Here is a 17,507-nt window from a genome sequence, read left to right on the forward strand (position 1 = left end):
GCATCATCATCCCTATGAATGCAAGAGTGTGTGTGTGTGAGTGTGTGTGTGTATGTGTGTGTGTGCGCATAATCCTCCCTTTGTAAAAAAAGATATATATATTGTAGCGTTTATACGCCCACGTATAAATATTATTAATTATTATTCATAACGGAATATGACCAATAATTAATATTTTAATTATTTTTAATTATCTTCAGAATTTACTGTAGCAGAATCAATAGTATGATCATTTTATCAGTTCATCCAATGAACAGAAAGCATAAACAAGTATTACCTCTAGGAAATATAATATCTTCCTGGTCAAGAAAGAATTAATCCCCAGCTAACAATAAATTACGAAGTAAATTAAGGGTAACAGCATAGGTAACTTAAATCGAAGTTCAAGACAATAAATCTGATAAGCACATACACGAGTAATCTCTTTTCAAATACAAACAATACTTTATTGATTATATAGACTACTAACACATAAAGCTAATATCTAACACAAACACACGCACACACACACACATACACATTCATACGCGTTGCAGAAAGGGATAGAGTGAGGAAAGAGTGGGTTTAAGAGTGAAAGGATGAAATCTCACGATTCCATATACACTAGACATGACCTGAACGAACCATCAATCATTAATTTAATCCTTCTATCGTTTTAGGCAGGTTATTAAAGTTATATAAATACACCAGTTAAGATTTTAGCCTGCATGGAGGTACTTGCGTATTTGCTTTTGGGGATTCCCTTTTTGTTGCGTGAAAGGGGTTTTCCCGGTCCGTTCGGTCTCCTCGTGCCTGATGTCTGGATCACGTGGTCAGTCACGTGGTGTGCTGGCGGAATGAAAGTCTTTGTTTGAAGCTGGCTTTGCAGAAGAAACGTGGCTCGAAATCTTGTCGCAAAACTTAACTTAGAACCGACACTCACAACGGAAAAGAAATGAAACTAAGAAAAGAAAGGAAATTGAGAGTAGATGATGATGGCTTGAATGAAGCTATTTAACCCATGTTCTTCAGATCTTGATTTGGGTTGTTTCGTTTGCGCGTTTACATGGTTCCTATAGAGAGAGAGAGAGCTTCGAGAGCAGCGAGAGAGAGAGAGAGAGAGAGCAGCGAGAGAGAGCTTCGAGAGAGAGAGCATTGTTTTTGGGTCTAAGGTTTTAAACTAAAACTTTGTCCAACCTCCAGGATGAGTTCTGGCCAATTAGACACTGGCGGAATTTAGGAGGTGAAGTTCTTTTCAGTTCTGATCGTAAATCATGCTTATCTGTGCTCTCCTTACTAACAGAGAGAACAGGGGCCACAGTTTAGACATGATTTCTAATTAAAAGAAGATCAAAACATATTACACCGATATCATTCAAGCCATCTTGCTAGTTGTGTTCGTAAGATAGCATTGATATGAAACAGTACACACTTTCATTCATTCACTCCTTCTAATAGTTAATATAATAACTATTACCTGAATTAAATGGGATCAAAACATATTATCTTATTAAAATATACATATAAGTGGTGGAAACAACCCAGGATTAGGTAGTTGCATGATTGTTTGATCATGAGTCCATTGAAAATTGTTCTTGAATGATTTTATGTATAGTTATTGATAAGAATCAGTTCTCTGGTGAAGAGACAGAACTCTGTTTGTTCAGAGGTCTTAATGAGGCGGTGGTTCAGGAATGTTGTCGGGGGTTTCAGTAACATCTGCTGGTGTCGATTCTTCTTCTAAAGGGTCTTTTGCAGACTCTCTGGCACCGGGATGGGTGACTTATGGCTCTGGTCTTGGTGATTTGACTCTGGAATGTGCGGACACTGTCTTTATCTTAACCAGTAAGATAGTAGGCCACAAAGCTAGCCATTGACCAGTTATGTGTTAGTGCTGGGGGGAGGCTCTTTTAAATAGCCTGAATGATGACGATCATGAGACGTTCTGAACAAATCTTCTCTTTTGGTTCGGCCGGAAGTAGAGAGTTCTAATTAATTTTCTGGAAGAAAATTAGTCTGTGGTTGGTTTCTCCTCATTTTCGTTACATATCCCCCCTTCGGTCGCCGATGTGTTGAGTAGAAGACATCGGTGAACGCTAGAGAAATGGGTAGAGGAAGCAAACACAAACAGCAAACAACAAGACAACACCTCCATGACTGGTCACTTTACTGGTGCAGGGCATTAGATTACCTAGGCATAAACAGGTTCACTCTCTCAATGTAGTTAATCACGTTGAATAAAGTTTAGTTCAATCTTAGGACCGTTATCCTAGTTCGTTTTGGGACGGTGATTAATCAATTTTGTGATTAAATTTGATTTGTTTGTTTTATTCTCTTCTAAATTGTTCTAGGTTTGGACCAATTTACCTTTCAATTTGTGATACGAATGATGCAGGGAGTTCTCTGGCTCACATTCGTTTTAAGGTGACTTACAAATATTAGGCGTGGTGTGTCAATCCTATTATTGCGACCTTGACCCTTATAGGGTGGACAGGCATTTTACCTAATAAAAGAAGAAGGAAAGGAAGGAAGAGGTAAAACAAGACAAAGCAGTTGAGTGTTCCTGGGATGACTTATAACTACTGTTGCGCAGCTAAGGTGTCAGGTATCACGATGTAATGAGAGGTGTTCTCAGGTGTACTTGTTGGATGGGTAGTTACCATGTTTCCTATGGTAAGTGTAGCTACGTTGTTAAGCTAGTTTCTGAAGTTAGTTTTTACCTGTGGGAGAAAACATGTTTGTTGCGTGTTTTGCACGGTAGAGGTGGTTAACTTCTATATGTTAGTGAGTATGTTAGGGGTGTTGTGTAGTGTATGCATGTATGCATGCATGTATGTATGTATGTATGTATGGTCAGATCTGTTTCAGTCTGTTTTGCTCCCCCCTTTGCTTGATGGCTTAGCTTTGATGAGCTTGTTGCCTCTTTGCCTTGGAGAAAGGATCTTCTGTGATCTGCTGGGGGTCAAACCAGTAAGGCAGGAAGTTCTCTGGCAGACATGGGGAGGTAGTTTGGCATGGATGCGTGAAGCTGTAGTGCGAAACTTGGTCTCCGTTGTTGCATTCCTCCGATGATGCCTTCTGGTTGTGACAGCCTTTCTGATCTTCTGTGCTTACTGTTGTTGCTGTAGCACACACATGGTTCTTGAGTTGGAGCTCGTTTGGTGGTTTCTTTATGAGTGATGGGTAACCAGGATGGTGTTTTCTGGTACCTCTGGGTGTTTGTCAGTGGTTGACTGTGAGAGACCACTTTGTTCTGTGTTGTTGTAGAACAAGTGGTTGTCATCTTCATTATGAAGGTGTATCAGATGAGTCGTGGGTCTTCCGTTCCATCGCTAGTCATAGCAAATTTGACTCATCTTGTTGGTCATCCGTGTTCAGCCTGCTTTCTAGGAACACTTCCCGTTGCCTCATTAGTGGCTCCATGTCTTTTGAGGGTAAACTGTCTTGTTATTGGGCATACTCAGTGCTGTGCTTAACTGAGTGGTGCCGAGGTGGGTTTCCTGAGAAGCGTGGCTGGTTCCATGTCTTTTCCATGCGGTTGGTGTGGTAGCTGTCATCGGCATGGGAGTCACGTTCTCTGTGCTTCTTACGAAGAACTGTGGTGTTGTCATGCCACTGGTTGTCTTCCAGTGCAAGGCTTGTGTCTTGGCTGAAGGAGTTTGAAATTGTGGATGTTTTCAAACCTTTCTTTGAGGACATCTTCTGTTTGATGTGGGCCTTGTGTGTCAGGTCACGCAGCTGTTGAATTGTCATTGTGTCTGCGCAGGCCTCAAGACCAAGATAATAACTCAATCCGGGGTGCAGATTTCTCAGGAAGAGGTTTTTGAAATTCACATCCTCTTCATGTTCAGGTGAGTTATGTGCACCAAAGAAGGCTTGTCGAAAACGGTGGTAGTAGGCTTGAGGAGTCTCTTGCCGACCTTGTTTAGTTTCCAAAGCGATTAACACACCATGTTCCGACTCTGGGCCTGTGAATTCTTTAATCAGTGTCTCACATAGCAGCTGGTAGTTTGACTTGACATGAGCAGGTTGTCGGTCTAGGAAGCTTCGTACCTTTGGAGTGGATGTCGATCTGAGGATGTAAAACCTGTCTCTGTCAGTCACATGTGGTCTCACCTCTAGGTGGAAGTTGATATCTCGGATGTGGGCCTGGATGTCTGGGCCCTCCGTGGAGTTCAGGTTGAACTGAGTGATACTCTTAACCAGCTGGTTGAGATCTTTACAGGTCATCCCCTGTGCAGCTTTGGAGTCTGCCTGAATGAGCTCTCTTTGTTTGTTGGCAGTGAACAGTTCTGTGGTGAAGGCTTGTGACCTTTCGGGTTGTGGCCATTCACTTCTTTCACTGTATGCCAGTTCTTGGATGGAGGACTCTGTTCTGCTCAGCAGTGGTGATGCTGAGGGAGGTCTCTCCCTTCTTGGCTCTGGTTTCTGTTTGAAAATGTGCTGGAGTTCATCTCTGACCGTGTAGAGCTCGTCGTTGACGTCATCTCGCTGTTGGGTCAGATGGTCGATTTCAGCACTGCACCTTTCCAGGTGGTCTTTCAGAGCAATGATCTTAGAGTTCTTGACTTTAATGTCAGCTTTAGCTTTCTCTAGCTGGTGTTCAGCAGACTGGAGTTGGTTTACCAGGTGCTTCTGGACAGTCTTTAATTCTTGTTTGTCACGTTCAGTGACTGCAAGGGCTTCTTGGAGCTTGTAAACTTGCTTCTTTGTTTCTTGCTTCACTTTGTCGGGCACTTCGAGTTCGACTTGAGCTTTCACTTTGAGCTGGTCAGTGCAGAGTTGAGTGTGCATCAGCTCTCTCAGGAACTCAGTGGTCTGAAGCTTGAAGTCGTCCTGGACTTTCACTTCCAGCTTGTCTATGCGGCTCTGGGCACGTGTCAGCTCCTCCTGAAGGTGGGTGATGTGCTTGTCGCTTAGTGTCAGCTGGGCTGTGAAGGCATTGCTTAGGGAACAGATAATCTTGGTTAGTTCCGCGTGGTTGTGGTTCTGATTCTGGCTTGAATCATGTGTCAGGAATCTTCTCAGCGTTATGATTATTATTAAAAATAATAACAGTTCAAATGTCTTTGGTGTGAGGCAGTCTGCAATGCCTCCGAGCCAGGCGTCCACGTCAGTGGGGTTTGTTGTCCACGACATGTTGGCACGCTGGGGTGAAGAGACTGACACAGATCTGTGTGGGGTGTAAGCCTATATGTGGTTGAACAGCTAAGTGTCGTTTCAGTGACTGTACAACAATAGTGAAGTGTTGTAATGTCTAAGTGTTGGTCTCAGTGTAGACAGGTAGGTTAGTGATGTGGAAACTTTGTCACTCAACTAAGTGAGGGAAAGAGAGAAAAAGGTTAAAACAAATCTCAATTGAAAGGATTTTTTTTTTTTTGAAAAGCTGGTTTAAACTCGTGATGTGTCACTCAACTGAGTAAGGGGGAAAAAAAAAAGAGAGAGGTTAAAACCAATTTCAATAAAACAAGAAAGAAAATTCTTAAGTAGGAGAAATATTATTTTTCTCGTAAATGCTTCCTATCGGTGAGAATCTGTTTCCAGAAAGGTAAACAATATTATTGCTTATGTTTACAAGGAAAAATAATACAATAATAATGCTGATACCTTTTTCCGAGTTTTACAGGATTGACACCACACACCGTCAGTTGGACCGCTTACAGCTGGGATGCTATGAAGGCGACGGTTGCTCAACACTGGTCTCTGTTAATTGATCTTGGATAAGATGTTAAATTGTAAATTGCGTTTACAAAGACAGAGAGAGTATGGAGAACAAGAGAGGGTTTGATTACAAATCAAATACCTAATAATTGTTTTCTTTGGAAAAATTATCTTTCTCTTTCTTTAGACTCGATTGATGGTTCTTCCAGGTTTGTTTCCTACAAATGTGAAGGATGGGAAATCAGGACAGAACAGGAAGGATGTAAGAAGGAAAGGAGGGAAGGAGATTGGATCCACAAATGGCTCTGGAGCCTTTGTCGAACTACAAGTATAGAATTGATAGTTGCCAACCAACTAAACATTCAAAAATAAAGCTTTGTAAAGAGAGGGTTATCTCTGATTTATTTGAAACTTGTAGTGAGATACCAATGTCTCCTATTGAGGCTCAGGTGTGTCGCTCCACAGCGACAAAAAGAAGGTAAATGGGTAAAATAGAATGGTTAAGTTTATAACCACAACTTGAGAAGGAGGTTACAACGCAATAACAATAAATGAGCAAGTAGGAGTCTAACAATATTTGAAATAGGGAAATGTGGGTTGAATAAGTTTACTTAACTTTCAAAGTTCAAAACGTATTCACCTTAAGTGATTAAATCTAAAAGAGTAATTTAGAAATTATGAAAATTATGAAATTAGATTTATCAAAAATAAATCTAGAAATCATTAGAAATTACCTGTTTAGAAAAATAGATTTTCAATTTTAATTTCCTTTTTTTAAATCAAATTAGAATTTGACAATTAATAATCATAAACCAGTATTTTCTTTTTCAAGTAAAATGCAGGTAAACGAAATTAATAATTGCAAACGAAATTTCCTTTTCACTGAAAATATGGGTAATTAAAATATTAGACAGGTAAAATAAGAAAGAAGAAAAGACCAACAGGTGTAAAAATCAAGGTGTTTAAATGGTTAAATCACTTTAACGTTGTTCAAACAGACACTGTATTTAACCACTGATGTTAATACAAATGACAAACGTAAATAATGCTTAAGGCTTTAGCATATAGGCCTCACTGTAAACAACTGCCTAGGTTAGGTTAGCTTAGCCAAGGGTTAGCAGCTAGCTTAGCCACCAAAGGGTTTGTTTACACTGTGGTCAGGGCTTTGCTGTGGCTCTGATCATGCGAGGGTCAGAGTTCCCCCGGAAGCGTTGGTTAAGACTTCCGTGTCACGATTGTAACTATGGCGACAAAACAACGCTAGTGGGCAAACATGTGAATTGCAGTTTGTAAACAGTAATGCATGTTACATGAAATGTCGGCACATTTCAACAATGTTCAAAGAATATGCACGTCGATCATATTACGTGAAATGTCGGCGCATTTCAAAAATACAAATAAAGGACACCACTCGTAGTTTTTACGACGTGGGGCTTCACTCAGTTGTTTAAGAGTGAGATTAACTTTAAAGGGCAGCTTTGCGCTGTAATAGATGGAACAATAGCGATCTCGGCGGATCGTCTCTGTGCAATGTTATCTGAGCACACAAAAACAACAGGGTTCCTAACTGTTGGTTAAGTTTCAACGTCAAGCTTTACTTGAACACAACTTTAAATAATTCCTATTCAACTACACTCGGACATACGCAGTGTTTACGCGAGAATTAATTGAACTGACACAGATAAGCTTATAGTTTATCACGGGGATTGCCGTGGGACACGCACGGACAACCTGAGAAATAAAGACTCTGTGAGGAGAATATTCGTCCTTGCAGTGGAACACGCACTGAGTGACAATCAGATAAATAAGGAACGTTAGACGAGGAACACGCTCATCCGTCCTTTACATGGTTATTTTAATTACTGCAGTTTTAATTTCATTCAGCTCTCTGACTGATACAAACACACATAACGTTATAGCTATTTGAAAGACTCTGGAACACGCAGACGTCTTAAGCTATAAGTATTTCAGAAATTGAGGGACACGCTCAATCCTTACCTTATCATTGTGTGAGATCTTATATCTTGGGTTATTTTACTGCAGTTTAAAATAAAATAAAAATAGGCAGGCAGCCTAGACTAGAGTAACAGCTCTCTCTGTGTATTCACATTCATTCAAACAGGGCGCGCGGCGCTCGCTGCATACGTCATACACACAGACTCGGAGGTTCGGATCTCTCCCTTCGCATACTATGAAAATATAATTACTTCGTATATGCTTACAATTTAGGTTAAACTTCCCGCATTCTTCTCCACCATTTAAATGTAGCGTTTATACGCCCACGTATAAATATTATTAATTATTATTCATAACGGAATATGACCAATAATTAATATTTTAATTATTTTTAATTATCTTCAGAATTTACTGTAGCAGAATCAATAGTATGATCATTTTATCAGTTCATCCAATGAACAGAAAGCATAAACAAGTATTACCTCTAGGAAATATAATATCTTCCTGGTCAAGAAAGAATTAATCCCCAGCTAACAATAAATTACGAAGTAAATTAAGGGTAACAGCATAGGTAACTTAAATCGAAGTTCAAGACAATAAATCTGATAAGCACATACACGAGTAATCTCTTTTCAAATACAAACAATACTTTATTGATTATATAGACTACTAACACATAAAGCTAATATCTAACACAAACACACGCACACACACACACATACACATTCATACGCGTTGCAGAAAGGGATAGAGTGAGGAAAGAGTGGGTTTAAGAGTGAAAGGATGAAATCTCACGATTCCATATACACTAGACATGACCTGAACGAACCATCAATCATTAATTTAATCCTTCTATCGTTTTAGGCAGGTTATTAAAGTTATATAAATACACCAGTTAAGATTTTAGCCTGCATGGAGGTACTTGCGTATTTGCTTTTGGGGATTCCCTTTTTGTTGCGTGAAAGGGGTTTTCCCGGTCCGTTCGGTCTCCTCGTGCCTGATGTCTGGATCACGTGGTCAGTCACGTGGTGTGCTGGCGGAATGAAAGTCTTTGTTTGAAGCTGGCTTTGCAGAAGAAACGTGGCTCGAAATCTTGTCGCAAAACTTAACTTAGAACCGACACTCACAACGGAAAAGAAATGAAACTAAGAAAAGAAAGGAAATTGAGAGTAGATGATGATGGCTTGAATGAAGCTATTTAACCCATGTTCTTCAGATCTTGATTTGGGTTGTTTCGTTTGCGCGTTTACATGGTTCCTATAGAGAGAGAGAGAGCTTCGAGAGCAGCGAGAGAGAGAGAGAGAGAGAGAGCAGCGAGAGAGAGCTTCGAGAGAGAGAGCATTGTTTTTGGGTCTAAGGTTTTAAACTAAAACTTTGTCCAACCTCCAGGATGAGTTCTGGCCAATTAGACACTGGCGGAATTTAGGAGGTGAAGTTCTTTTCAGTTCTGATCGTAAATCATGCTTATCTGTGCTCTCCTTACTAACAGAGAGAACAGGGGCCACAGTTTAGACATGATTTCTAATTAAAAGAAGATCAAAACATATTACACCGATATCATTCAAGCCATCTTGCTAGTTGTGTTCGTAAGATAGCATTGATATGAAACAGTACACACTTTCATTCATTCACTCCTTCTAATAGTTAATATAATAACTATTACCTGAATTAAATGGGATCAAAACATATTATCTTATTAAAATATACATATAAGTGGTGGAAACAACCCAGGATTAGGTAGTTGCATGATTGTTTGATCATGAGTCCATTGAAAATTGTTCTTGAATGATTTTATGTATAGTTATTGATAAGAATCAGTTCTCTGGTGAAGAGACAGAACTCTGTTTGTTCAGAGGTCTTAATGAGGCGGTGGTTCAGGAATGTTGTCGGGGGTTTCAGTAACATCTGCTGGTGTCGATTCTTCTTCTAAAGGGTCTTTTGCAGACTCTCTGGCACCGGGATGGGTGACTTATGGCTCTGGTCTTGGTGATTTGACTCTGGAATGTGCGGACACTGTCTTTATCTTAACCAGTAAGATAGTAGGCCACAAAGCTAGCCATTGACCAGTTATGTGTTAGTGCTGGGGGGAGGCTCTTTTAAATAGCCTGAATGATGACGATCATGAGACGTTCTGAACAAATCTTCTCTTTTGGTTCGGCCGGAAGTAGAGAGTTCTAATTAATTTTCTGGAAGAAAATTAGTCTGTGGTTGGTTTCTCCTCATTTTCGTTACAATATTTTGTGTTCGCATTGTTGTAAGAGTGATCAGAATGATTTTACATCATTTTGTAGAAAAAATTCTAGCCTACAAGAATAGTAATTCAAAAGTCTTGTGGACAACTATTCAGTGTGTGTTAAATGGCCTTATAGCAGTGACAACGTTTTTCCCAAAACGTACTAACCACGCATAATATTTTTTTTCTATAAAATGCAAACATGTACATCTATTTTGCTCACATATTATTGTAGCAGAGTTTGTGCTGAATACAGCAAAATTACATGTTGGCCAATGGTATGTTGTAAGTAGCTGAAATAAGCACAAATGTCAGGGCATGTCAAAACATCTCAAGGGCCCCAAAAACACCTCAGACCCCAGAGGGTTAATATGAGGGAAATACACATGCGTTACGGACGTGACAAAAACATCTTTAACTTTTAGGTGGCAAAATATTTTTTAGTAATTCTGTGAAATATACTGCGCAAACCAAAAGCAATACTACCCACCGGATGAAGAAGGGTTGGCTCTCCACAGAACATTAAATATTTTTTATTTTTATTTTTTGTGTTCGCATTGAGGAAAAAACAGTGTTACAGACGGGACAGCTCTGAAAGCGGCACTAAAAGACTGCTTTGAAACGTTCACAGAGACCTCAAACAGAAAGCACAAAGCCTGTCTTTAAATTTAATTTAATTTTCTATTAATTGTATCTTAATTTTAATCTGTTTCATCAACCAACTGCCTGGATTTAATACATAAGAAGTAAATATAGTAGACAATAGATAATCCCGACACGGAGGCGCCGGCACGTGAACTGGAGCTCGTCTCATAAATGAACCGAAACTCAGCATATACGGTGGCCTACTTGCCTTACAGACCTGAGACATATATAGAAAGCTTGAAATGTCTACTTTTAAACAGAACAATTCAAAACGAAAGAAAAAAAGACTGCTTTAAATTTTAATTAAAATGTGTCCTTGCTATATTTGACATATTCATAATCATTACTTTTGCCGGTTCTTTGTGACAGCTTTTAGGAGCTTTATTGGCAGCGCCACCCTTACATGTTACATGAACGCGTCAGCAGCGCATCAGCACCGAAAACATGGAGATTTTATTCTTTTTGGGGGCATTTTGTTTGTGTTCAGTCTTTATCAGTTGTCTTTAGGTTAATGTTTCAGTTTACAGTTTTTCAGTTGGTTTCAGTAATTTTTTCAGGGCTAGGCTACAGGAGCAGCATCTGTACTCTCGCGGCTGTAGACGGTAATGTTTTCTCTTGGTTCATGTCAGTCAGTATAAATTAATTTTGATATACAAGTCGCACCTGACTATAAGTCACAGGACCAGCCAAACTATTAAAAAAAGTGTGACTTATAGTCCGGAAAATACGGTATATCGTAAAGCTAGCATCAAGCACATTTCACGTTAGTCCATCTGTGCAAGAACCCCCTTTAAGCATGCGCAACGTTTCAGATAGTATGTCAAATGTAAACACATGAATCGGATATGGGGCAAGAACGTGTAAACGGACGGTAAAAAAAAAAAAATCGGATATAGGCAACAAATCAGAATTGGGCATCAAGATCTGCAGTGTAAACGAGGCTTGCTTGTCCCACATACTTGAGTATCTGCAATGAGCAGTTTGGATCCTTCAGTTTGCCAGAGAGCAGCTTGACTCCTGGGTGATTGTAGCTCATGTCCAGCTCTCTCAGGTGTGATGGGTTTAAACTCAGAGCTGAAGACACATAACCACAGCCTTCCTCTGTCACCATACAGCCAGACAACCTACAGACACACAGTCAGATCATCAACAAAAACACACATAACTGGCAGACTGTAAATAATCTCTTATATATTCTTTTTTCAATTTCAGCGGTCAAATATATACATTTATCAAGGCAGAAATGCTTCTTTACAATAAAACAAAAACATATACGTCAATACAGAGACAGGATTATAACCTATCATGTCTACCAATGGTCATGAAAAAAAATAAATAATTATATATATATATATATATATATTAGGGGTGGCACGGTTCACAAAACCCACGGTTCGGTTCGTATCACGGTTTTAGGGTCACGGTTTTCGGTTCTGTACGGTTCATGTTGTTGTTTTTTCTTTTAATCTTTAACACTCCAAAAATTTACTTCAGCATATGATATATAGCTGAATTATCTAATTATTTATTTATTTATTTCATAAATGGGGTGTGTTTGCAAAACGCAGCTTCTCATTTCCCATTCTGAAGTAATATGAGTGAGCAGTCACCCTGAGGAAACTTTCAGTGGCCCTGGAGGTCCATCATCTGTAGAGCTACGTGGGCTGTGTTGGACCGTTATTTGTCAATTTATCCTCGTGTCTCGTCATCATAGGCGGGACATGTCCCCACCATTTTTTGCCAGGGTTGATATTATCTTGCAGCACGGGTGTACCAATACAAATAAATAAAACATTTCCAGTTAACTAGCAAAGTATTTGTTTCATTCGTTTGTTAAATAAGAAGCAATTTAGCGCTGAAATGTGTTTTTTTAATCAAGTGATCAAAGTGCTCGTTGCAGTTGCGATCAGTGGTGCTGATACAGTGTTCTCGTGGCTCGCGCACACACCGCAGCGGCCGCACATTCATCACTCGGACGCGCGCTTCAATCCATTGAGGAGACTCAAGGCTACTCGTTCCGATTAAATAATAAAACAAAATTCATACAAATCGGTCCCTGCTTGATATACAACCGCTGATAAACATAATCGGTTTTGATAAAGAAAAAAATATATACGAGCGCAGATTAGAACTCAGAACCTTTGATACGCTTGGCAAGTTCTGCCACTGGACCATTAGGCTACGTGGAACAGTCGATCTATGTAGCCTATTTATTCACATGAAAAAAACAACATATAGTGGAGTAGATCTCATTAAATGTCTAGGTAAACTCAGTGTACTATATAAATCGATTGCTGGACATTGTAATGTAATTCTACATATGTCTGATTTATGATTTAGCATTGTATTAGCACGGGCACGAGGCTACATTGCGCATGCGTCGAACCGTGCAAACCGCGCGACGCACACGCGCACCGAACCGAGACAAGCGAACCGAACGGTTCGGATGTTTTTTCATGTACCGTGCCACCCCTAATATATATATATATATATATATATATATATATATATAGAGTGTAATATGTCAATCCAATCATCAACTGTAAGTGGCTCTGGTTTTAGCCATTTCTTTGTAATTACTTTTTTACTGGCTGCCAGAAGAATCAGTTTCTTATCAATGTTATTCCACCCATCAAAAGAAATATTAGCCAGATGTAAACATTCACAATTACAAGGAATCGTCACCTCAAAAACAGCTGCCAAATTTCCTTCAATCCCTTGACAAAACTGGGTTAATTTCTGACACTCCCCAAAAATATGATAATGGTTAGATTCCCTTTTCCCTTTGTATCTTTTCTGTGTTGGTGTGGTAAATCTCTTATACATTCTTAAATACCTCAGAATCTGCAGCTTACAGTTTTTCCTCTTCAGTCCTTCAGAAATAATCTTCACTCCTGAATCCTGCAGGTCATTGTTCGTCAGGTCCAGCTCTCTCAGGTGTGAGGGGTTTGAACTCAGAGCTGAACACACATAACCACAGCCTTCCTCTGTCACCATACAGCCAGACAACCTACAGACACACACATCGACATTATGAACGGCAGACTGTAAATAATCTCTTATATGTTCTTAAATACCTCAGTATCTGCAGCTGACAGTTTGGGCTTTTCAGTCCTTCAGAAATAATCTTCACTCCTGAATCCTGCAGGTCATTGTTCGTCAGGTCCAGCTCTCTCAGGTGTGAGGGGTTTGAACTCAGAGCTGAAGACACATAACCACAGCCTTCCTCTGTCACCATACAGCCAGACATCCTACAGACACACACAGTCAGACCATCTACAAACACACATCAACATTATGACCGGCAGACTGTAAATAATCTCTTATATATTCTTAAATACCTCAGAATCTGCAGCTGACAGTTTGACATCTTCAGTCCTTCAGAAATAATCTTCAGTCCTGAATCCTGCAGGTCATTGTTACTCAGATCCAGCTCTCTCAGGTGTGAGGGGTTTGAACCCAGAGCTGAAGACACATAACCACAGCCTTCCTCTGTCACCATACAGCCAGACAACCTACAGACACACACAGTCAGACCATCTACAAACACACATCAACATTATGACGGGCAGACTGTAAATAATCTCTCATATATTTTTAAATACCTCAGTATCTGCAGCAGACAGTGTGGGCTCTTCAGTCCTTCAGAAATAATCTTCACTCCTGAATCTTGCAGGTCATTGTTCGTCAGGTCCAGCTCTCTCAGGTGTGAGGGGTTTGAACTCAGAGCTGAACACACATAACCACAGCCTTCCTCTGTCACCATACAGCCAGACAACCTACAGACACACACACACATCGACATTATGAACGGCATACTGTAAATTATCTCTCATAGAATCAAAAGTTAACATTATTTCTCCGTGAAAATCCACGGTTCTCGGTACCAATTTCAGTACCAAAGCTTAATTTAGATTAAATTTACATATATTAAAGTGTATATCATGGTTACAAAGATGGAAACTGTAGTATTAAAAACACTTTACAATAAGATTCTATTTGTTAGATAACATTAGATAAAATGACCTAACAATAAACAATAGTTATCTACTGTCGCAATTATTCTCCTTGGGGTTAATTTAAAAATACATTTTTAAAATCAAAAGTTAACATTATTTCTATTAACATTATTTAATGCACAATGAATGAAGTGAACAAACATGACCAATCAAGTGTTTGTATTAAACAACATTCACAAACATTAATTAATGTTGTAAAAATATATTGTTCACTCAATGTGTTGATGTTAGATAACGCATTAAGTAATGTTAATGAATGGTATCTTATTGTAGTGTTACCAAACAATACAGGAGATAAAACGTGTTTTATTTGACTTGACTGTACTTTTATTTAATCCAAAACTGCATTCATATTTAATTTTAAAAGGGCTTTTTAAACCTGATAAAGAGTTATCCAGCCAAGAATAAGCCTAGAACTGCTTTTCTGACGGACTGATATTAATGACATAATGACGGCTTTTTATTTCTCATCTCCATAAATATATCTATCTAGTAGTAAAGCTAATGCAAGGGCTAGAAATCAATTAATTCCTTGCTGATACTTCCTCATCATCATGGAGAGCGCAGTTCGCACCGCTTTCTCCTTTCCACAAGCGCTTGCTCTCCCGTGGCGTTTGTCGTTGCTATGCAACCATGAACATAGGCGCGCCTGGAGAAACGAGCGCGTCGCGTCGCTTCTATTATGAGCGAACTTGCCGCGTGCCTACATTTGAAATAACGAATCTGCACACACAAAAAACGCGCTATGTGAACGGCCCCTTATTGGCAACGTGACATTAGCCTAATTCAAAATATTTTCATATGTGGCTCTTTCCTCGTTTCTTATCAACAAGTGGATTTACAACCACATCAGCAGCACCGCCGGTCGCCATGTCTCAGCGCTTTTATGAAGAGGACACAACTGCACGCGCTTCGGGGCTCGGGCATGCATGCACATCAAGAACTGGGTTTGAGAAAACCTGGTACCGTACCGTTTAAAAAAAATGTTGTACTGACTTGGTACCGAAGTACCGGGTCTTTGACAACACTATTGGGGACATTTAGTTTAACATTTAATGTAGTATTTAAATTACTAAATTCTTTTGACATATAAGAGGTCTTTGTACCATTGAAACATCCGGCAAGTTTCACAGCTTAAAACGTCCTCAGACAAAAAAATTCCCAAAAAAAAAAAATTCCAAAAACGGCTTGTTAGAATATTGTGGGTTTTGTGACGTCACATGGGCAAATACATTCACATCAACAAATAGTTTTTGAGTTTTTTCAGAGAGAGTTTGCAAAGAAACTTCAGCAAAGATAAACCAGCAACTGTACTGGATCTGACAGCAGCTTGATCTCAAAGCAAAAGTATTTTGATTAAAAAAACGTGAGCAGTTTAATAATTCTTAGTCTATAAATGACCGTTTTATATGGGTGTTTTCAAAAACATTGATACTTTTTCCTATGCAGTGACATTAGCAAATTATACCACTGGTGTTTACTGAGAGCCGCCGCTTGAAACCGGATCATTTCAGAAAGAGGGTCAGAATGAGGTTGGAAAATCTTTATTCAGATTTATTGATTATTAACAGTACAAATCGGGGGTGCAAAACTCAGCTCCTGATTAGCTGTATCAGGTTTGTGTAATTAGGATTGAAGATAAACTGTGATCCTCTAGGGCAGTGGTTTTCACACTTTAAGAGCAACCTTTTCTTCTTTTTTAAATTGACACAACCCATATTGACCCATCATATTTAGATTAGTTCAATTCAACAGCAAAAGTTACAATAATTATATAAAATCTAAACATTTAGTGAAAAACATTATTTAGTGGAGATGGAGAACAAATAAAAGTGAATAAGTGTAGCACTAAACTGCACTGTAAAAAATTTCTAACCCTCCCAAATCAAAAATTTCAAGTGACCGATAACATCTACATTTTTCAATAGGCCCAAGTGAAATTCTTGTTGCAATAGTCTGTTAACATTGGCTCAATGAGAAATAATACGTCAGACTAATTGAAAAATTTAGATGTTATCGGTCACTTGAAATTTTTGACTTGGGGATGTAATTTTTTTTTACAGTGTGTTAAAATGTTACTCACTGCTCTTTGTATTGTTGTAAAATACATTCATGAAAAACAATTCATTTCTAATCTATACTGTAAAATGAAAAGACATTTCTTTTAAATGTTTAGCGCAGCTGTTTAATGAGGCAGCAACATATTATAGATAGGACAGAACAAGAAAGGCTATTAATAATCTTTCATTGCACAAAAGTATTATAATATGAAAGGCTCCAATACAGAGCGGCACAAAGCGCTTATGCGTATCCCGTGTGCAGAATGATGCGCCTGAAGCAACATGGAGTCACAGCGCTTCGCATTGAAAACCTCAAAGCAAAAAGGGAAGAGATTTGAGGCGTAGTTCTGGTATTATATGAATGCAATAGTTTATTGAGCCTTTTCTTTTTAACAGTTTTAAATGTCAGTTACTGTGCACGTGAAGAACAAGTATAGCGCTCTCTACTCCAGTGTGGTGATCTAAAGACACCCGGGAGAAAGTTACATGAACAGCAATAAACTCCAGAAAGATAAAGTCATTTTATGTGAAACCATAGACCTTTCTCTACAGATCAAGTATAACAATAGTAACATTGACTCATCTTGGAGAGTTTCATCATGTTGACTGCCGTAACCGAACGCGACGCGCTGTTTGAGTGCTGGATGGAGAATGACTGACAGCCGCAGCGGAGGGAAGCACTTACTTGAATTTAACGACTTCAATATTAATCATTAAATCACTTTATCACATTAAACTATGGAGTGGCTTTAGAACACTTATAATATAGTGCACGAAAAGTTGACAGTTCTTTATAATGTTTTTGTAGCTTTTGTGAGGCTTTACAATAACACAGAATAGTATACGCACAATATCAGATTTGGATGCCGATAGTGAGTATTGGATCGGCGCATCTCTATTCGAAACTGCTAAGTATTTAAATTAATTTGTGTACACTCATAATAAACCAGAACA

General features: G+C 39.0%; 2 protein-coding genes across 2 annotated transcripts in view; both read right to left on the bottom strand.

Moving 5' to 3' along the window:
• The window catches only part of LOC311286308 (uncharacterized protein), a 28,934-nt gene that overhangs the window by 9,121 nt on the left and 2,306 nt on the right, over positions 1-17,507 (bottom strand). The window contains exons 2-6 of the mRNA XM_084402448.1: positions 14,080-14,253; positions 13,816-13,989; positions 13,552-13,725; positions 13,311-13,484; positions 11,434-11,598 (exon numbers count right to left, since the gene is read on the bottom strand). Of these exons, the coding sequence (XP_084258574.1) occupies positions 11,434-11,598; positions 13,311-13,484; positions 13,552-13,725; positions 13,816-13,989; positions 14,080-14,253 (861 nt within the window). The remainder of the gene's footprint in view (positions 1-11,433; positions 11,599-13,310; positions 13,485-13,551; positions 13,726-13,815; positions 13,990-14,079; positions 14,254-17,507) is intronic.
• LOC311286367 (uncharacterized protein) lies at positions 303-6,090 on the bottom strand. The gene is made up of 2 exons (XM_084402565.1): positions 5,587-6,090; positions 303-5,394 (listed from the first exon to the last, which is right to left on the bottom strand). The coding sequence occupies exon 2, from the start codon at positions 5,116-5,118 to the stop codon at positions 3,427-3,429; it is 1,692 nt and encodes a 563-aa protein (XP_084258691.1). The 5' UTR covers positions 5,119-5,394; positions 5,587-6,090; the 3' UTR covers positions 303-3,426.

Source organism: Rutilus rutilus, assembly GCF_951802725.1.
Source record: "Rutilus rutilus genome assembly, chromosome: 2".
In the NCBI taxonomy this organism is placed as follows: domain Eukaryota; kingdom Metazoa; phylum Chordata; class Actinopteri; order Cypriniformes; family Leuciscidae; genus Rutilus; species Rutilus rutilus.